This window comes from Oncorhynchus mykiss, chromosome Y, assembly GCF_013265735.2.
Source record: "Oncorhynchus mykiss isolate Arlee chromosome Y, USDA_OmykA_1.1, whole genome shotgun sequence".
NCBI lineage: Eukaryota > Metazoa > Chordata > Actinopteri > Salmoniformes > Salmonidae > Oncorhynchus > Oncorhynchus mykiss.
The window spans coordinates 17,532,813-17,554,744 of record NC_048593.1 but is presented as its reverse complement, the minus strand read 5'-3'; the positions used below and the strand labels follow the sequence as shown (position 1 = coordinate 17,554,744).

General features: G+C 43.7%; 1 protein-coding gene across 1 annotated transcript in view; it reads left to right on the top strand.

Annotated features, from left to right (window-relative positions):
- Positions 1 to 21,932, top strand: part of LOC110509737 (matrix metalloproteinase-17) — an 80,463-nt gene that overhangs the window by 42,807 nt on the left and 15,724 nt on the right. The window contains exons 2-4 of the mRNA XM_021590813.2: positions 1,131 to 1,263; positions 1,534 to 1,669; positions 20,119 to 20,405. Coding sequence (XP_021446488.1) covers positions 1,131 to 1,263; positions 1,534 to 1,669; positions 20,119 to 20,405 — 556 coding nt within the window. The remainder of the gene's footprint in view (positions 1 to 1,130; positions 1,264 to 1,533; positions 1,670 to 20,118; positions 20,406 to 21,932) is intronic.

The following is a 21,932-nucleotide window of genomic DNA, read 5'->3' as shown; positions in this document are numbered from 1 at the left end:
ATATCATCGGTAGGATTGCGGTGTAAGCACAAAGCAATTTGGGTAATGGAATTTGTGGAGTGTTGTCAATAGAAGAGGGGGGTCCTGGCTATCGATGCAAGTCGTTCATCACTCAACGCTGATCAAAAGCCCATTTAAAACTAACCAACTCTGACTGCATGCTCAGGGATGGAGGAGAAAATGCTTGAGTGGTTAGAGAGGATGTCAGTACTTAACTTTCATTTTAGCCAGACATGATTAACTCTCAGATTAGTGCAGCTGACTAGGCTTCCCCTTTCCCTTCCCTTTCCCAATGTTCCTATCCCTCGCTTGCTAGCTAGACAACTTCGGCTAACACAGTCACATCAAACAGTGCAGCCAGAATAACAGAATACATCTATAACAATGAGCTAATGATGCACGATTTCGCCTGGCATAAGAAATTTGCTCTCCCGCCAGGACACTGTTCAGAGAAGCTAGCCAACTAACTTAGACAGCAATCACTTCAAATTGAATCTGGACTGACAGCAAACTAACTGAATGTTGTGTTTTTCTTATGGGATTTCTTTGTATATATCCACAAAACTGATGCTGATTCATGATTTCGACTAGCTGAGAAAAGCTACCAGACTGTCTTGTCCCGAATCCTGGCACGTTCATTACTATGGGACAGCTGGAGATTGAATTTCAATATTGAAACAATGTTGCAAATGTCAGAGAGACAGACAGCAAGGTTCATACAAATTTCCGCTGTTGAAAACTAAATGTTGGTCAAAAAGAAATGTGAGATAATGTCTAGAAGCTTTTTACAGTGGAGATGAAGTTTATAAATTGCCTGGCCGGGCTGATGAGACACTGTATTGCGCAGTCAGATGGAACAGAGTAAATAGGCATTTTAACGTCATAGATTTAGCCGGTGGTAACTTGTGGTATAGACACCTGCTGGAATCCAGTTTTAACCAATCAGCATCTAGAATTAGACATACCCGTTGTATAACCTCAAATATTCTCATGCACGTGCTCAAACACACATCAAATATATACTGTAGATGTTTAAACACACACACCTACACATTCATAACACTGACACATTCACAGGGGTTTGGAATGGCTGGAATGGTCCTTAACACTTCCTGTTTTGTCTCCTCCAGGACTGGCTGAGTAAGTTTGGGTATCTCCCACCCCCTGACCCGGTGACTGGACAGCTCCAGACCAAGGAGGCCCTGACCAAAGCCATCAAAGCTATGCAGAAGTTTGGAGGACTGGAGGAGACCGGAGTGCTAGGTGCGTGTGCGTGTGCGTGTGTGTGTGTGTGTGTGTGTGTGTGTGTGTGTGTGTGTGTGTGTGTGTGTGTGTGTGTGTGTGTGTGTGTGTGTGTGTGTGTGTGTGTGTGTGTGTGTGTGTGTGTGTGTGTGGCACGTATGCACACACTGTCTTTGTCTTTGTCTTGTTTACGTTCTGCTAAAACAATACAGCTTTAATTGATTAATGGGTCGACATGCTCACTAGTTCACTACTCAATATGAACGTGTACGTATCTGTTCCCCTGCTCAGACCAAGCCACCCTGGGCCTGATGAAGACCCCGAGGTGTTCCCTCCCGGACCTGTCTGAGACCGAGGCGGTGGTGGGCCGCAGGAGACGAGCCCTGATGCCCCAGAACAAGTGGAGCAAGAGACACCTCTCCTGGAGGTACAGTACACTACAATAGAATAAACCCACCTGGCCACAACGTCAGTCTGTGTGCTACCAGTGTGAGGCTGACCGGGGAGATGTAGAGTGGACTGGGTATGGTAGAGAGTATGGTACCAGGGATGGTATGGAACACATAACCTGCTTTGCATGTACAATCTAGTCCATGGCTAATGATGCACATGGTGTTGAGCAGGTGTGTTGGATTTCAGGGAGGATCAGCGTTGGATGTGTGAGGTTACTTTATGAAATGGGTGAAACATTGTACAAACAGTCCCTGCATGCGGACCGCTGTGCTGGACTGCAGATGGATGTGTGTGCAGGCCAGGGTCATTGGGAAGGGAGGCAAGGGGGAGGGAAGGGTGAAACCATTACTATACTGAGCAAAAATATAATTGCAACATGCAACAATTTCAATAAGGAAATCAGTCCATTTAAATTCATTCATTAGGCCCTAATCTATGGATTTCACATGACTGGGCAGCGGAGCAGCCATGGGCTGGCCTGGGAGGGCATAGGCCCACACACTTGGGAGCCAGACCCACCTACTGGGGAGCCAGGCCCAGCAAATTCAAATATGTTCATCCCCACAAAAGGGCTGTATTACAGACAGAAATACTCCTCAGTTACATCAGCTGTCCGGGTGGCTGGTCTCAGATGATCCCGCAGGTGAAGAAGCCGGGTGTGGAGGTCCTGGGCTGGCGTGGTTACACATGGTGTGAGGTTGTGAGGCCAGTTGGACGTGCTGCCAAATTCTTTAAAACAACATTGGTTGAGACATGAACATTCAATTCTCTGGCAACAGCTCTGGTGAACATTCCTGCAGTCAGCATACCAATTGCACACTCCCTCAAAACCTAAAACATCTGTGGCATTGTGTTGTTTGACAAAACTGCACATTCTAGAGTGGCATTTTATTGTCCCCAGCGAAAGATGCACCTGTGTAATGCTCATGCAGTTTAATCAGCTTCTTGATATGCCACAACTGTCAGGTGGATGGATTATCTTGGCAAAGGATAAATACTCACTAACAGGGATGTAAACACATTTGTGCACCAACTTTTGGAGAAATACGCTTTTTGTGCGTATGGAACATTTCTGTGTGCGTGTATAAGTTGCTGACACCTACATAGCCTCTCTCACATGCACACGTACACACACACACACACACACAAACACACACACACAAACACACACACACACACACACACACACACACACACTCACACACACACACACACACACACACACACACACACACACACACACACACACACACACACACACCTTTCTTCCCCCTCATTGACAGATCCTGTAGTTGTATCTATCGCTTTCCTTTTTTCCCTCTCTCGTGCTCTCTCTCCCTCTCTCCTTCTTTCACCTGCATTCTAGTGCCAATCATATGCCTTGCTCCTGTCTGCTTGCTCCTGCTCCTGCTCTCCTCTCACCTCTACTGTCTGCTGGCAGCCTGACTGTCTGTTGAGACCAGGGAGAATGTGTTTGTATTAACACTAGTACTGATTTGTACAGAGTCCTGAAAACACTGTGCTCACTGGATGGGGAGCTGGAGTTTTCTCTCACAGATTTCTTGGTTTGGGCTGTAGAGCTCAGAGACCAAGCAGATCTTCTATATGCTTCTTTACCTGGGGGGTTGGAAAGTAGCACCCATTGATTATCTGTTGAATTAAACCTAGTCTTGCCTCACTGCACCGTGCAAATGAAAGCATCCCAGAAAATAAGCTTGAATCCATGTTTCTCCAGTCATCTAAAGAGTCAACAGAAGTTCTTTAAACAGGTGAAGTTCTCTCTCAGTCAGTTCTACTTACTGCTCTCAGTCACAGACTGGCCTCGGGTCTACCAGCCCCAGTGAGAGTAAGGTCAGGGCTCAAACACTGTAATAATGTTCCTTAATGGTTTGTTTGAGAGCGCTGGAGATAAGGGGCTGGTGTAGAGCAGAGGGTCATGGGGCAGGGGCTTGGCTGGGAGCTGTGTGGAGAGCGATACACACACAAACACACTCAGGAAAGTTCAGTGGAGTCCACACTTCAATAGAGTTCCAAATATAGATATGTAGGGAGCTATTTTCAGCTGGCGTTAAGGCGGCGCTAGTGTCAAACGCACATTAGTTTGCAATTTCATAATCTAAAAACTGTCATTTTCAAGCCCTAACGCCAGGTTCGGCAATTTACCTGTCTTATATCAGCACACTTGCGCTCAGATGGGAGGGGTGGAAATATTTTTGACTTGTCCTTTACAACATGATCCGAAGTTCTAATTTCAGGCAGCGATGGTAGGGATATATAAGACCAAACAAAAACTGTGTTTAGAGGTAACGCAGTTGGTTATGCCTTGAATATTGAGAGTGGAAACACAGCCTATCCATCCATGACGCACACTGTCCATATTCGCATGGAACAAGCGTAGACTAATGTGCCTTTGATGCATGTGTACGTTGTATTTAGTTAAAATACCCAATGTAATCACGAAGTAGTCAATACTGTCCATAAAGGGTTTGGCTCCTGAGACCGCTTGGAAATACATCTTAAATCACCAAAGATTTATACAAATATCAAGTTTGAGAGGAGTAAAACAGTGAGTAGACATTCCATTTTTATCTCTGCATTGTAGGCAGGCCCGCATTATTTTAGCCATGCAGGTCTCGTGCGTTAAACCCCCTCCATGATGTAGGCTACATGTTACGCCCATCGTATTTAGAAGTTATCTGTAACCTGTAACAATTGCTTGTTTTCCGTTGAATATGTTCAAACCCCAGGCCCTCCCTACTATAACAAAGAGTCTTTGTATCCTGGTTACATTTTACATTTATTTATTGTTGTTGTTCAAAAAAACAGATTGAAAGGGGCGGAGCTAGCATGTTGGAGTGAACGGCTGTGTGTGTGAAACATTCTAACTTAAACCTACTTTACTTTTTACAACATTTGTTTCTTTCTAGTACAATATTGTACATTTTTATGTGAACATGCTGGGTAATAGGCGACTAAAGGACAATAAATCCTCATCGGAGGCCTCCTCCCCACCAAACAACGAGACAGACATGGCGGAAGGCACCGGTAATAACGTGACACTTTCCAAACTTATTCGGGCTCTGGGAGAACTACGTGTTTTAAAGCTACTATTGCTGAACTGGACACCAAAATCGAGAGCACCACTTGAAAGGTTTCTTCATAGGGCCAGAGTATTGTGGACCTTGAGAAGGCTTCTGAATTCAATCCTAGGATCGACGACTTAGAGAAGCTGTGCACATCCTTGCAGGAGAGTGTGCAGGGGCTTTCTGTGAAAGTGGTCGGCCTAGAGGTTTGTCCAGACGTCATAACCTTCACGTTGTTGGTCAGGCAGAGGGAGTGGAGGCTGGCTCTCACCCCACCGACGACTTCGCCAAGCTATTGAGGGATACAATGGGATCGGATGTTTTGGCTTCGGATCCGCTGCTGGACCGTTCACATCACGTTCTTGTCTCCGTGCCAGGGCCAACGTCCTCGCCCAGTTATCATCTCTTGTCCCCGTGCCAACCGGGCCAACGTCCTCGCCCAGTAATCATCTGTTGTCATGGTTTCAAGACCAAGGATCTTACCCTGCATGAGGCTCGAATGAGGGGTAAGCTGTTACATAAAGGACATCCCTTCCGTGTCTATGAGGATTATGCTCCCGATGTGGCAAAGCATGTAGCAAAGCGCCGGCTACAGAGATGTCATGACCAAACTCTACAAACTCCATCTTCGCCCAGCCTTGCTCTTCCCTGCCAGACTCAGAATTACCCCCCCTTCTAGTGAGAAGATCTGGCTCTCCTCGGTTTTGTACGCAGAGAAGTTTATTCTGGAATATACAGCAATCCCCCATACGGGTTAGAGTGCCTTGTCATTGTGTGTTAGAGTCTGCTCATGGACTCAAATCCATACTGTGCCATAGCGGATGAAATCTTATTAAACTGTCTCAGCAAGGGCTGCCGACTGTAGTTTTATTGTTGCTCTCGGAGATATTAGACACTTAGCCGGGCCAATGGAGGGCGGTCAGAGCTTTCATTTCACTTTCATTCTGGCTGGACGACTGCCCTGTCGTTGGAGGTTAGAGTGGCCTGTTCGAGTGGCTTGCCAGGTTCGATCATTGACGCTTTCAGGTGGATATTCTTCTCGTCCCCCATTTTTGTTTTGTTTCATTATTTATTTATTTATTTCTCAAGTCAGGCATTATTTATTTATTATTTATATATTTATTTGTATTATTATTTTTATTTATTTGTTTAAATCTTGCATTATTATTATTATTATTACTATTATTATTATCATACCTTTTATTTATTGTTGGCAGAGGAATGGTGGTGATGGTTGGGGCGGGGCAGATGGGGTGGCATCAGACACCTGGATATCATGTTGGAGTTTTGTGCCATTCTGTTTCTGTCATTGCGCAAGCCCCTTCTACCCATTAGGTTCCACCCAGCCTCCTGTGGTGTTTTTGTATATTTTTGTAGGTGTGTGTACATATAATTATTATTTATACTATTATTATAAACTTTCTTTTTTTCTCTTAGCATTTTATTATTATTATCCTGTGAATATTTTAATTTTGTTTTTGTTATAAATGTTTGTGTGTATATACAGTTGAAGTCGGAAGTTTACATACACTTAGGTTGGAGTCATTAAAACTCATTTTTCAACCTCTCCACAAATGTTTTTGTTAGCAAACTATAGTTTTGGCAAGTCGGTTAGGACATCTACTTTGTGCATGACACAAGTCATTTTTCCAACAATTGTTTACAGACAGATTATTTCACTTATAATTCACTGTATCACAATTCCAGTGGGTCAGAAGTTTACATACAATAAGTTGACTGTGCCTTTAACCAGCTTGGAAAATTCCAGAAAATTATGTCATGGCTTTAGAGGCTTCTGATAGTCTAATTGACATTATTTGAGTCAACTGGTAGTGTACCTGTGGATGCATGTCAAGGCCTACCTTCAAACTCAGTGCCTCTTTGCTTGACATCATGGGAAAATCAAAATAAATCAGCCAAGACGTCAGAAAATGTATTGTAGACCTCCAGAAGTCTGGTTCATCCTTGGGAGCAAGTTCCAAACTCCTGAAGGTACCACGTTCATCTGTACAAACAATAGTACACAAGTATAAACACCATGACTACGGTTTGCAACTGCAAATGGGTTTTGCAACTACAAAGATCATACTTTTTGGAGAAATGTCCTCTGGTCTGATGAAACAAAAATAGAACTGTTTGGCCATAATGACCATCGTTATGTTTGGAGGAAAAAGGGGGAGGCTTGCAAGTCGAAGAACACCATCCCAACCGTGAAGCACGGGGGTGGCAGCAACATGTTGTGGGGGTGCTTTGCTGCAGGAAGGACTGGCGCACAAAATAGATGGCATCCTGAGGAAGGAAAATTATGTTGATATATTGAAGCAACATCTCAAGACATCAGTTAAAGCTTGGTCGCAAATGGGTGTTCCAAATGGACAATTACCCCAAGCATACTTCCAAAGTTGTGGCAAAATGGCTTAAGGACAACAAAGTCAAGGTATTGGAGTGGCCATCATGAAGCCCTGACCTCAATCCTATAGAAAATTAGTGGGCAGAACTGAAAAAGTGTGTGCGTGCAAGGAGGCCTACAAACTGACTCAGTTACACCAGCTATGTCAGGAGGAATGGGCCAAAATTCAACTAACATATTGTGGGAAGCTTGTGGAAGGCTATCCGAAACGTTTGACCCAAGTTTTCATAGGGCTAGGTCCCTTTTCTCAGTTTCTGCCTGACTGATGTGCCCAAAGTAAACTGGCTGTTGCTCAGGCCCTGAAGCCAGGATATGCATATAATTGGTACTATTGGAAAGAAAACACTTTGAAGTTTGTAGAAATGTTAAAATTATGAACACAATAGATATGTAAGGTGCAAATACAAATAACAAAGAAGAGACCATGCTCTTACAATGGAAACTAAAGGGGCATACTGAATTCTAGCACCCAGGATGCAATTCCTAAGGCTTCCACGGGGTGTCAGCAGTCTATGCTCAAGGTTTCAGGCTTGTAACTTCCCAAACGAATAAGAAATATGAGTTTTAGTACAGGGACACAGTTTTGGAAATTCGTGTTTGGGCGCGCGATGAAGTCAAGACTCACCTGCTAAGGCGCACCTGTTCCTATTGAACATACTTTTTTCCGTAAGAAACATTATAGTTTGATTTCATTTTAGGGTATCTGAGGAGTAAATAGACATGTGTTTTGACTTGTTGAAACAAAGTTTAGCGGTAGATTTTCGGATTCCTTTCTCTGCATGTTGAACGAGAGGATTACTCAAATCGATGGCGCCAGCTAAACTGACTTTTTGGGATATAAAGAAGGATTTTATCTAACAAAATGACACTACATGTTATACCTGGGACCCTTTGGATGACAAATCAGAGGAGGATTTTCAAATAGTAAGTGAATATTTAATCGCTATTTGTGAATTTATGAAACCTGTGCAGGTGGAAAAATATTTTGAAGTGGGGCGCCGTCCTCAAGCAATTGCATGGCATGCTTTCGCTGTAATGTACTGTAAATCGGACAGTGCAGTTAGATTAACAAGAATGTAAGCTTTCAACCGATATAAGACACTTGTATGTACCTAAATGTTTAATATCCATCATTTTTATGATTATTTATTTGAATTGCGCGCCCTCCAGTTTCCCAGAAGTTGTCCCGTTAGCGGGACCCCTAGGCTTATGAAGTTTTAAACAATTTAAAGGCAATGCTATCAAATTCTAATTGAGTGTATGTAAACTTCTGACCCACTGGGAATGTGATGAAAGAAATTAAAGCTGAAATAAATCATTCTCTCTACAATTATTCTGACATTTCACATTCTTAAAATAAAGTGGTGATCCTAACTGACCTAAGACAGGGAATTTTTACTAGGATTAAATGTCAGGAATTGTGAAAAACTGAGTTCAAATATATTTGGCTAAAGTGTATGTAAACTTCCGACTTCAACTGAATGTATATATATGTATGTATGTGTGTGTGTGTGTGTGTGTGTGTGTGTGTGTGTGTGTGTGTGTGTATATGTGTATGTGTATGTCTGTATATATATGTGTGCGCGCACGTATGTGCATGTGTACATGCGCACATATATACACATATGTAATATGTAAATGTACTGTTGTCTATATCGGTTGCAGATGGTTTATGTTTAGACCAGCATTGTTCACGCAATATAACCTTGAGATGTTATAGCTTGCTTATCTCATGGGTCGACCCAGGATGGCACTTACAGTGACTTGCGAAAGTATTCACCCCCTTGGCAATTCCTTATTTTTTGCCTTGAAACCTTGAATTAAAATTGATTTTGGGATTTGTGTCATTTGATTTACACAACATGCCACTTTGAAGATGCAACATATTGTTTATTGTGAAACAAACAAGAAATAAAACAAAAAAAACTGAACTTGAGTGTGCATAACTATTCACCCCCCCAAAGTCAATACTTTGTAGAGCCACCTTTTGCAGCAATTATAGCTGCAAGTCTCTTGGGGTATGTCTCTATAAGCTTGGCACAAAACTGCTCCAGCTCCTTCAAGTTGGATGGGTTCTGCTGATGTAGAGCAATCTTTCAGTCATACCACAGATTCTCAATTGGATTGAGGTCTGGGCTTTGACTAGGCCATTCCAAGACATTTAACTGTTTCCCCTTAAACCACTTGAGGGTTGCTTTAGCAGTATGCTTAAGGTCTTTGTCCTGCTGGAAGGTGAACCTCCATCCCAGTCTTAAATATCTGGAAGACTGAAACCGGTTTCCCTCAAGAATTTCCCTGTATTTATCGCCATCCATCATTCCTTAAATTCTGACCAGTTTCCCAGCCCCTGTCGATGGAAAAACATCCACACAGCATGACACACAGCATGATGCTGCCACCACCATGCTTCACTGTTGGGATGCTGTTCTCGGGGTGATGCAAGATGTTGGGTTTGTGCCTGAAATAGCGTTTTCCTTGATGGCCAAAAAGCTCAATTTTAGTCTCATCTTTTTACCTTTATTTAACCAGGCAAGTCAGTTAAGAACAAATTCTTATTTTCAATGACGGCCTGGGAACAGTGGGTTAACTGCCTGTTCAGGGGCAGAACGACAGATTTGTACCTTGTCAGCTCGGGGGTTTGAACTCGCAACCTTCCGGTTACTAGTCCAACACTCTAACCACTAGGCTACCCTGCCGCCCCATCTGACCAGAGTACCTTCTTCCATATGTTTGAGGAGTATCCCGGAGCCATCCCGGATCCGGGATCGTGACTACAGCCTCAAGCCCATTACCATAACGCAACGTTAACTATTCATGAAAATCGCAAATGAAATGAAATCAATATGCTAGCTCTCAAGCTTAGCATTTTGTTAACAACACTGGCATCTCAGATTTTCAAAATATGCTTCTCAACCATAGCAAAACAAGCATTTGTGTAACAGTATTGATAGCTAGTGTAGCATTTAGCGTAGCATTTAGCGTTAGCATTCAGCAGGCAACATTTTCACAAAAAACAGAAAAGCATTCAAATAAAATAATTTACCTTTGAAGAACTTCGGATGTTTTCAATTAGGAGACTCTCAGTTAGATAGCAAATGTTCAGTTTTTCCTGAAAGATTATTTGTTTAGGACAAATCGCTTCGTTTTCTGCGTCACGTTTAGCTACGAAAAAAACCTGTATCCAGGATTGTGTAAATCTATCCGCAAGCTCATTAGCATAACGCAACGTTAACTATTAATGAAAATCGCAAATGAAATGAAATAAATCTATTTGCTCTCAAGCTTAGCCTTTTGTTAACAACACTGTCATCTCAGATTTTCAAAATATGCTTTTGAACCATAGCTAAACAAGCATTTGTGTAACAGTATTGATAGCCTAGCATAGGATTATCCCTGGCATTCAGCATGCAACATTTTCACAAAAAAACAGAAAAGCATTCAAATAAAATAATTTACCTTTGAAGAACTTCAGATGTTTTACATGAGGAGACTCTCAGTTAGATAGCAAATGTTCAGTTTTTACAAAAAGATTATTTGTGTTGACAAATCGCTCCGTTTTCTTCATCACGTTTGGGTAAGAAAAATAAATAAATAAATACAAATAATTTAAAAAATGAAGTCATTACAACGCAAACTTTTTTCAAAATTAACTCCATAATATCAACAGAAACATGGCAAACGATGTTTAGAATCAATCCTCATGGTGTTTTTCACATATCTATCGATGATAAATCCTTCGTGGCAGTTGACTTTCTCTTCTGAAGAAATGGAACGCGCATGGACCTAGAGATTACGCAATAATTTTGACACAGGACACCGGGCGGACACCTGGTAAATGTAGTCTCTTATGGTCAATCTTCCAATGATATGCCTACAAATACGTCACAATGCTGCAGACACCTTGGAGAAACGACAGAAAGGGCAGGCTCATTCCTGGCGCATTCACAGCCATATAAGGAGACATTGGAACACAGCACCTTCAGAATCTGGGGCATTTCCTGTTTGAAACTTCATCTTGGTTTCGCCTGTAGCATTAGTTCTGGGGCACTCACAGATAATATCTTTGCAGTTTTGGAAACGTCAGAGTTTTTTCTTTCCAAAGCTGTCAATTACATGCATAGTCGAGCATCTTTTCGTGACAAAATATCTTGTTTAAAACGGGAACGTTTTTTATCCAAAAATTAAAAGAGCGCCCCCTATCTCGAAGAAGTTAAGCAATGGCTTTTTTCTGGACATTATTCTGTAAAGCCCAGCTCTGTGGAGTGTACGGCTTAAAGTGGTCCTATGGACAGATACTCCAATCTCCGCTGTTGTCACGTCCTGACCTTAGTTCCTTTTTTATGTCTCTATTTTAGTTTGGTCAGGGCGTGAGTTGGGGTGGGCATTCTATGTTTTTGTTCTATGTTTTTGTATTTCTGTGTCTGGCCTGGTATGGTTCCCAATCAGAGGCAGCTGTCTATCGTTGTCTCTGATTGAGAACCATACTTAGGTAGCCTGTTCCCACTTTGTGTTTGTGGGTAGTTGTTTCCCGTTTTGATTTAATTTCTGTTTAGTGTGTGTTGTACCTGACAGAGCTGTTTCGGTTGTGTCTTTGTTGTTTTTGCATTTTAGTGTTTAGTTTCGAATAAACATGACGAACACGTACCACGCTGCGCTTTGGTCCTCACAAGTATTTTTTTTTTCACTTCACCAATTTGGACTATTTTGTGTATGTCCATTACATGAAATCCAAATAAAAATCAATTTAAATGACAGGTTGTAATGCAACAAAATAGGAAAAACGCCAAGGGGGATGAATACTTTTGCATGGCACTGTACCAATGACAACACAGAGACTAACCCCAGCATTATTGTGGGAAACAGTGAAGGCTTATTTGAGAGGCTGTATCATCTCCATTCTGGCTGCCAGGAGTAGGCAAGACAGAGAGAAATGAGTAGATTTGGAGGGACAAATTCACTTACTGGATAGGGGGAATGCTAGTCATCCATCGAAGGAGAAACATTTTTTTTAAATGAACACTTTGAAATTTGAATATAATCAAGATTATCTCAACTAAAATTGCTTAATCTTTTCTCTATGCCAAGCAAAAATATTTTGAGTTTGGTAACAAACCACAACCAGGAAGATTCCAACTTCCTGAATAAGGTAATATCTCTTGGAGAAATTCGAGAAACAATTACACCTCTAAAGAGTGGCAAGACCCCGGGACCAGATGGATTCCCTATAAAACATTCAGCAATATTCTCCCTACCTGCACAAAATGTTGGTTCAGGCCATTGAGGATGGAGATCTCCCACCTACTTTCGATGAGGCGTTTATTACAGTTGTTCATAGAAAGGGTAAAGATCCGGAAGAGGTAGGGTCATACAGACCAATATCTCTCCTTAATACAGACCAAATGATTTGCGCAAAAACTCTGGCTAATAGGCTTAGCACTTTATTGGGAAAATTGGTCAATTCGGACCAGACTGGCTTTATCCCTAACAGAAACTCATTCTTCAATCTCAGTCGCCTCTTCAACATTATGTATTCTCAGAGGTTACCCAACGTGGACCTTGCCGTTATATCTCTGGACGCCGAAAAGGGCTTTGACCAAGTTGAGTGGCTCTATCTATTCACAGTCCTACTGAAATGTAATATTGGAGATGGGATCATAAAATGAATCCAGCTTTTATATAGGAACCCCTGTGCGAGAATACTCACTAACCAATCATTGTCGCCCCGATTTAACCTTTATAGAGGGGGAAGGTTGTGCGCTGTTGCCTCTGCTTTTTCGCTCTAATTATTGAACCTCTCGCTCAGGCGATCAGATCTCATGCAGCAATACACGGCTATAATACTGAAGATACTCTAAATAAGATTTCTCTATACGCAGATGACATGCTCCTCTATGTAACAGAACACCAGTCTAGTATTCCAGCTATTCTTGATTTGATTCATTTGTTTGGTACATTCTCAGGATATAGAATCAATTCTCAGGAAGGAAATTAAAGTCCACTTTGACCCTACACCAATATCATTCCTGCTCCCTGTTGCCAGGAATCCCTCCTTTGCCCCCTCTAACCTTGATAACACCTTTGAGCGATGGGGAGAACTAGAGATCAATACCACAGGGGATCTACAATATATATAGAAGGGACCTTTGCCTCTGATTTGTTGAAGGAAATCTATAATCTTCCCAGAAGTAACTTTTTCAGATACCTACAGATTAGAGACTATGTTAGAAAACATCTTCCTACATTTAGAAATGCTAAACCTTCCATGTTTGACGGATGCATCAACATTTGTCCCACCTCAGGCAAACTAATATCTCGTCTATATGATGCTTTTCAATCTGTTAGCACACCATCTACAGATGCCATTAAGGCAAAATGGGAAGAAAAGCTAGGCACTAACATTTCTGTAGCAGACTGGGAAGAGAGCTTGGAGTATATCCAAACCTGCTCCATTAACTCCAGACACCGTCTCATACAATTCAAGATCTTACACAGATTACACTATTCCAAAACTAAGCTGCATAGGATATTTCCTGATACCTCCCCTATGTGTGATAAATGTCATGCTGTGCAGGGTACACTATTCCACTGCTTTGCCCTTTGCTCTAACTTGTATGGTTATTGGTGTGGAATTGTTAGGATAGTCTCTGAAGTTCTAGAGACTTCAATTGACCCCAGACACGCTTCTGATCATCCTGGGAGTGTCTGAAAGTGTCAGCCTCTCCTCTCTTACTTGGACCATTCAGTGCTGTGGGGAGGTAAGAGGCGGGGGGGGGGGGGGGGGGGGGGGGGGGTGACATCTGCCCTCTTTCTATTTACTTTGGACCCAGAACTCTGGGTCTTGTTGTTTCTGTCTTCTCTTTTATGTTTAGATAAGAATTTCATCCTTATCTTTTCTACAAAATACCTATACACCATTCGTGTGTGTGTGTTCAATGGAAAATATTTGAACAGAGAATGTATTTGTATTTTTATAAACAGATGACTTGTTTTTCGTTTTATTACAACCAATCTTATTAGAATGATTCACCTTCCTGATTTAATGCAACTTCTGGAGACGTGTGAATGCGATGTGATCTGTGAGATGGGTTCCGATTATGTTCAGAAAACGTAGGCCTTTTTGGGAGCAGTACAACGGTGAGTGGACATTCTCCCTTACTCTTTATATTGTATCTTTTTTTCAGCTACTGTGAGAAGTTTGGATGTGAGTAAAACCATCCATAGTCTGTCTTTGTTTTTAATATCATATGCCCACGTGCCGAAGTTATGGCGCCTGTAAGTGTGACACAGCATATTTAAAACAAAATGTTGTTTCGCTTTGTTTAGGCCTTATCAAGAATGAATCGAATCTTGCTTATTGACAATGTTTGGCATGTCCATGCTCAGACATAATTTAATGTACAGTAGGCCTAGTCTCTATATCAGTGTGAATGCTGTGTGGACTGTGGGCTGCAAATGGGTTCAAGTTAACGTATTTAGCACAGATAGGTCTATATTTATTGAATGGAAACCTGGAAACCATGTGTTTGATGTATTTGTTACCATTCCACATATTTCTCTCCCGTCATTACCACGAGCCAGTTAAGGTGCCACCAACCTCCTGTGGCCTATAGTATTGTTAGTGGGCTAGCAGCCCAAGCCTGAGGCAGAGCTCACAGCCAGTCCAAAACAGGCTCTATTTTAGGAACACTCAAACATATAATAGCGTATCTTAAACCCCAAACTAAGGATTGATCTTGTGTTGTTTTGTTGTCCTTGTATCATATATTTTTTTTTAAGTATGAGACTGGTTGATTTTGGTTTGACGTCAAAAGATTACCTGTGAGTCACCTGTGAGACAACACTTAAAGGAATATTTCAGGATTTTGGCATTGAGGCCCTTTATCTGCATGCTAGCAGATACCCATATACTTCCAGTCATTGCACTAGTCATACACATCCAATAAATTGGTCTGCACCTCTTAAAACGCACCACTCGTAATGATTCAGGGCTAAGAACACTGTTCTGTGCCCAAGAACACTAAGGTTACCTGCCTAAATGACTACTGACCCGTAGCAATCACGTCTGTATCCATGAAGTGCTTTGAAAAGCTGGTCATGGCTCACATCAACACCATTATAGCCAGAAACCCTAGACCCACATACCGTCCTAACAGATCCCCAGATGAGGCCATCTCTATTGCACTCCATACTGCCCTTTCTCACCTGGACAAAAGGAACACGTATGTGAGAATGCTATTCATTGACTACAGTTCAGTGTTCAACACCATAGTCCCCTCAAAGCTCATCAATAAGCTTAGGCCCTGGGACTAAACACCTACTTCTGCAACTGGATCCTGGACTTCCTGATGGCCGTCCCCAGGTGGTAAGGGTAGGTAACAACACATCCGCAACGCTGATCCTCAACACATGGCCCCCTCAGGGGTGCGTGCTCAGGCCCCTCCTGTACTCCCTGTTCACTCATGACTGCACAGCCAGGGACGACTCCAACACCATCATTAAGTTTGCAGATGACACAACAATGGTAGGCCTGATCACCGACAACAACGAAACAGCCTATAGGGAGGAGGTCAGAGACCTGGCCGTGTGGTGCCAGGACAACAACCTCTCCCTCAACGTGATCAAGACAAAGGAGATGATTGTGGACTACAGGAAAAAGAGGTCTGAGCACGCCCCCATTCTCATCGACAGGACTGTAGTGGAGCAGGTTGAGAGCTTCAAGTTCCTTGGTGTCCACATCACCAACAAACTAACGGTCCAAGCACACCAAGACAGTCGTGAAGAGGGCACGACAACGCCTATTCCCCCTCAGGAGACTGAAAAGATTTGGCATGGGTCCTCAGATCCTCAAAAGGTTCTACAGCTGCACCGTCAAGAGCATGTTGCATCACTGGCTGGTATGGCAACTGCTCGGCCTCCATCCGCGAGGCACTAGAGGGTAGTGCATATGGCTCAGTAATTCACTGGGGACAAGCTTCTGGGGCCAAGACTCCAGCCACCCTAGTCATAGACTGTTCTCTCTGCTACTGCAAGGCAAGCGGTACCGGAGCACCAAGTCTAAGTCCAAGAGGCTTCTAAACAGCTTCTAGCCCCAAGCCTGAAGACTCCTGAACATCTAATCAAATGGCTACCCAGACTATTTGCATGTTCATGTCTTTCAAATCCCTACACGAGGTATCCTAAAGATATTTGTATTTGCGAACGCCTTTCATCAAAGTTCTCCATGTTTGTTGTGAAAAGTTGTCAAAGTTGTCAAGAATGTGAGTGTGTTTATACAGGATGTACTGCCCCCACCTACCATCAACAACATTTGGGAGGCGCGCGGCATCGCCGTACAGAGCACAATTTGGCCTCTGCGAGGTTTCAGAGGATCATTGGCGTCACCCCCTCCGCACAGAGCCTGCTGAATCAAGCATAAATCACATTATTGTTAGACAGAAGACATGGCCTCCTAATGACACACAAAAGCACATACCTACACACAAACACACACACACACACAGTCCAGTTCATCACACACTGTTAGCCCATTATCCCCCAGCAGACAGCCTCCTGCTCGTTAGCGCATGTATTAATCACCTGAACAGATAGGTGGGGAAAGCAGAGCAGCCTCCCTCCCTCCCTCCATCTCTCTCTCTCTCTCTCGCTCTCTCTCTCTCTCTCTCTCTCTCTCTCTCTCTCTATCGCTGTCAGTCTGTCTACTGCTCTAATTCACTTTCCTGTCTGTCGGTCTCGAGCTCTGATTCACTTCCCTGTACTGTCTGTCTAGTCCAGCTGGCTGGCTGGCCGGGGTTAACATGCTGCAGTGGAGGAAGGAGACAGTCATTATAAGCATCAGTCACTCTGTCACCATGACCTTAGTGTACCCTCTGGTTCCTATTTGGATTTGAGTGACACGATGCATACAATGGATCAGAGAAAGAGCATGGATAAGAGGGATAAGTTGGATACAGTATAGGTTGTCACATATGTCCAGTGGTGTACACACACACAAGTGTTAAGGAAATATATATTTTAGGGACACAGTAGGGGAGGAGAGAGTCGGGTGTATGTGAACCAAAGGACAGACCCAAGGAACCTAAGGAAGCCCCATCACATCGTCATTGTACCATAGCTGGGTGATCTAATGATGAGGGTGTTACCATAAAGTGATACTAATAACGAGGGGACACCACATCAATTCCACCCTTCTCCCTGTGCTGTCATCATTATAGCCGTGATTGACGGCTGGGATAGCCACTCTGACAGGGAGATGGAGGAAGATGGGACTCACTCCTGACAAAGGATTTATCGAGGGACTGGAGTATTATCCTGCTGAAGGACACTATCTTTAAACCTCACAAGTTCACTGCATTTTAACTTTGCGATGATCTTTTTTAACTCTCATTTATTACTCAGCCCAGTGAGTCAAAGTTAAAGGATAGAGTTACTGTTAAGTCCCTGTGTCAGCGATAATTCCTATTATCTTCTCACGGCCCTAGACTGTTTTGCAGGACAGGGGTCCTAGCCTTCAAAATTGGCACATTCTTCAAATAGTACTCCTGCAACTCTTCCCCAGGTCCTTAGTGTACAAGAGCACTGTGTGTGTGTGTGTGTGTGTGTGTGTGTGTGTGTGTGTGTGTGTGTGTGTGTGTGTGTGTGTGTGTGTGTGTGTGTGTGTGTGTGTGTGTGTGTGTGTGTGTGTGTGGCACATGGGGATGTGTCCCCACTTGCTCCACTGAATAGCCGATCAGCTAGCTTTTTGTGTGGCGCAACTGATAAGAGTGGCAAGAGGCTCTGGGAGGGCGGTCACATGTGCTTTCAAAGCAGAGGTCCTGGGTTTGAGCCTTGGTGTGAGCCGAATCAGGAGGAAGAGGTACTTGTTAAGCAAGAATCCGTGACATCCTTTAAACGCACCTGCGTGTGTCCTATGTGTGTCTGCATATGTCTGTCAGTAGAGAGAATCTGTATGTTTGCATATATAGTTTCCATGAAGAGAGAAAGACAGCTCATTTCATATCAGGGCTAGGGAGGTTAATCCTGCTGAGAGATTTAAGTGAGAAAGAGAAAAATGACTTTGTTTCAAGTTCTATGTTTTTCCCCCCACTCGTATTCTGAGTCATCAGACTATGGGAGCGCAGGAGCTGTGACTGGACTTGCAAACGAAGAGTCAACATTTGAGTTGCGCCTGGGAGACTTGATTTACCATTTATTTCTATTGGGCACAAAATAATGTGAAACACAACCAGAACAAACAGCAAGCATCCAACAAGTGTGTAGAGTGAGAAGCTTGATGTAATCATTGTGTGCTAGGAATATGGGCCCAAATACTTATCTTTTGACTACTTTAATACACATATAAGTGAATTTTCCCCAAAACTTTTGGTCCCCTAAAATGGGGGGAATCTATGTAAAAAAAAGTGATGTAATTTCTAAACGGTTCACCCGATGTGGATGAAAATACCCTCAAACTAAAGCTGACAGTCTGCATATGATACATAGACATGCTACATAGTCATTTTATCCGGTCAAATTCAAAGTGCTTGAGTACAGAGCCAAAACAACAAAAAATGTATCTATTTACAGTGGGGTCCAAAATGATCGACACATCAACAATGACTGTACAATAACACTGAGCCATATTGAATGCTCAAAGAAATTGGAGACATCACATACCTCGCTTGTCAGATCTAGACTCTGTACATAGGGAAGCAGTCTCTAAGGTGCATCTGTGATGCAGGGGAGTCTGCCTCTGACCTTGGCTAGCAAGCTGCTATTCCTACACTATGGCTGACCAAGCACCTGTAATAATGCTATTGAGCGTGTGTTTGGTCTGGGGTTGTTGCTGGGGACTGTGATAGTTCTGGTCTTAGTGGCTAGAGAATGGAGGATGGCTAGCTAAGTGAATCCCACTCTGGGGGTGGGGGGGGGCTGTCTTGTGTGTCTATGTGTGTGCAGGGGGGTCTGTGTGTGTGTCTGTGGGTTTGTGGGTCTGTGTATGTGGGCCTGTGTGTGTGGGGGTCTGTGTGTGTGGATCTGTGTGTGTGTGGGTCTGTGTGTGTGGGTCTGTGTGTGGGGGTCTGTGTGTGTGGGTGTGTGTGTGTGGGGGACTCCTAGCGGGCCTCAAGCTTTAACAGGTGAACTTTACATACATTTCCTACCGATCTGGTCTGGGGTGGAGAGGCCAAATGGCCCTCACAGGAGAGGGGATGTATGTGTGGGAGTGGCACAGTGGGTTCCCAATCATTCTCTGTACGGTTTGGACAAACACACACAGAGGAGAGTGAGAGAAGAGGGGTAGGAAATAGAGAGAGGGGATAGAGAGGGCGAGAGTATGACTGCCCCACTGTTTATTCAAATCCTATTACTGCTGCAGCAGAGGCAGAGAGAGATGGGGGAGATAGGGAGACAGAGAGCGTGAGACAGTGAGAGAGAGAGAGAGAGAGAGAGAGAGAGAGAGAGAGAGAGAGAAGGGAGGGAGGGAGGGAGGGAGTACCTCAAAAGTTATTCCTAAAAAATCTAATTCTTTGTCTTTCTCCTCTCTCTCCGCAACTCAGTTCAAAGATGTTGATGTATTCTAACACTATGGTCAATGTGTTTCCAGCTGCGAGGGCTCACCAAGCCATGAAATGGAAAAGGAGATACAATCAGTGGGTATCTGCAAACAAGCCCTGTAGTCATGCATGAACTGGCAATATTTTGGCATCAGCTAACATTTTGTTGAATAGTGAATGCAGCTCTGCCAGTGTACTTGTACTGTATTCTAATTTTGAATTTTGACCTCTCACACTCTCTCCTCCTCTCCTCCTATCTTTTTTCCCCTCTCTTGCCTGGCCCTCCTCTCTCCCTGTTCCTACTTCCATCTGCTTCCACTCTCCTCTCATCCTCTCCTCTTCTCCTCTCTTCTTCTCCCATCTGGTCCCCTCTCCCTCTTCTCTTCCTCTCCATCTCCAGGATTCGTACCTTTCCTAAGGAGTCTCCTCTGTTGGGTCGAGATACGGTACGAGCTCTCATGTACTACGCCCTCAAGGTCTGGAGTGACATCTCCCCCCTCAACTTCCATGAAGTTGCGGGCAACGACGCAGACATCCAGATCGACTTCACCAAGGCCGACCACAACGACGGGTACCCTTTCGATGGGCCGGGAGGCACCGTGGCACACGCCTTCTTCCCCGGAGAGAGGTTCACGGCCGGGGACACCCACTTTGATGATGATGAGGCCTGGACCTTCAGATCACCAGGTGAGTGCTTGGTGGTTTACTGTACCTTCAGTGACTAGTGTGTATTGTGCATGTATTGTATATGTGATATCATGTTCATTTGTTCATTATATTTATGTGTATGTGCAATTCCAGGAGTTTGCACGTGGTTGCATGTGTGTGATGCCCAGTGACACCTTGTGACACCTTGAAGCTCCAGCGGTTGGTCGGTCAGCCATGGGTCGTTCAGATCTACTAAATGCTCCCAGACACAGGGATGCTCTCATTAATCATTAAGTCTGCCTGTTGCTGCTCGGCTGAGGACTGCCCACCTCCTCTTCCCCCTCCCCTCTCCCATTCTCATTAGACTGAGTGGACTCAATGTGGCTTCCCATCGCTCCCTCCCTGTCCATCTCTGATGGAGAAAGTCATGCCTTCTCTGTTATGACCTTACCTCTCCTTCCTTCCCGAGACAGACGGAGGAAGAGGGTGGCAGGCGAGTGGCAGGCGAGTGCAGACAGTTTTGTATGCTGGCCCATTACCTCTCTAACAGGGCAGGACAGATCCCAAAGACAAACCGACCCAAGTTTGACGTTTTAATGTCACATGCACAAGTACAGTGAAATGCCTTTCTTGCAAACTCAAAACCCAACAATGCAATAATCAATAACGATGTATTACTAGAAAAAAAAAACTTGAGAAATAAGAAAAGAAAATATGAAATACACAGTAAAGTAAATAAGTAAGCATATATTTAAAAAGTCAGTTCCAATACCATATGAACAATGTGCAGGGATACTTGAGTGAAGGAGGTAGATATGTACAGTATAGGGGTAAGGTGACTAGGCAGCAGGATATAAGATGAACAGAGTAGCAGCCTCTTGTATGTGCGTGGGTGTGGAGTCAGAATAAATGTATGTGCATATTATGTGTGAGTGAGGAAATTATGGAGTGAGTGAGTGTTTGTGTGCATGTGTGTGTGTGTGTGTGTGTGTGTGTTGGAGTGACAGTGTGTGTGAGTGTGTAGGGCCCTGTGAGTGTGCATAGAGACTGAAATAAAAGGTCAATAAAGATATAAGGTAAACTCGGTCCGTGTAGCTATTTTGTGAGCTATTTATTAGTCGTATTGCTTGGGGATGGAAGCTGTTCAAAAGCCCGTTGGTGTCAGAAGCCCATTGGTACCTCTTGCCGTGCTGCACCAGAGAAAATAGTCTATGGCTTTGGGTGGTTGGGGTCTTTCATGATTTTCCAGGCCTTTTTTTTTTTTAAACACCGCCTGATAAAGAGGTCCTGGATGGCAGGGAGCTTGGCCCCGGTAATGTACTGGGCTGTCCGCACAACCCTCTGTTGCTCAATCGATCAAGGGCGGTGCTATTGACATACCAAGCAGTGATGCAGCCAGTCAAAATGCTCTCAATGGTGCAGCGGTAGAACCTTTTAAGGATTTGAGGGCCATGCCGCACTTTTTCAACCTTCTGAGGGGGAAGAGGCGCTGTCACGCCTTCTTCTAGACTGTGTGGGTGTGTTTGGGCCATTTTAAATCTTTTGTGATTTGGACACTGAGCTGTC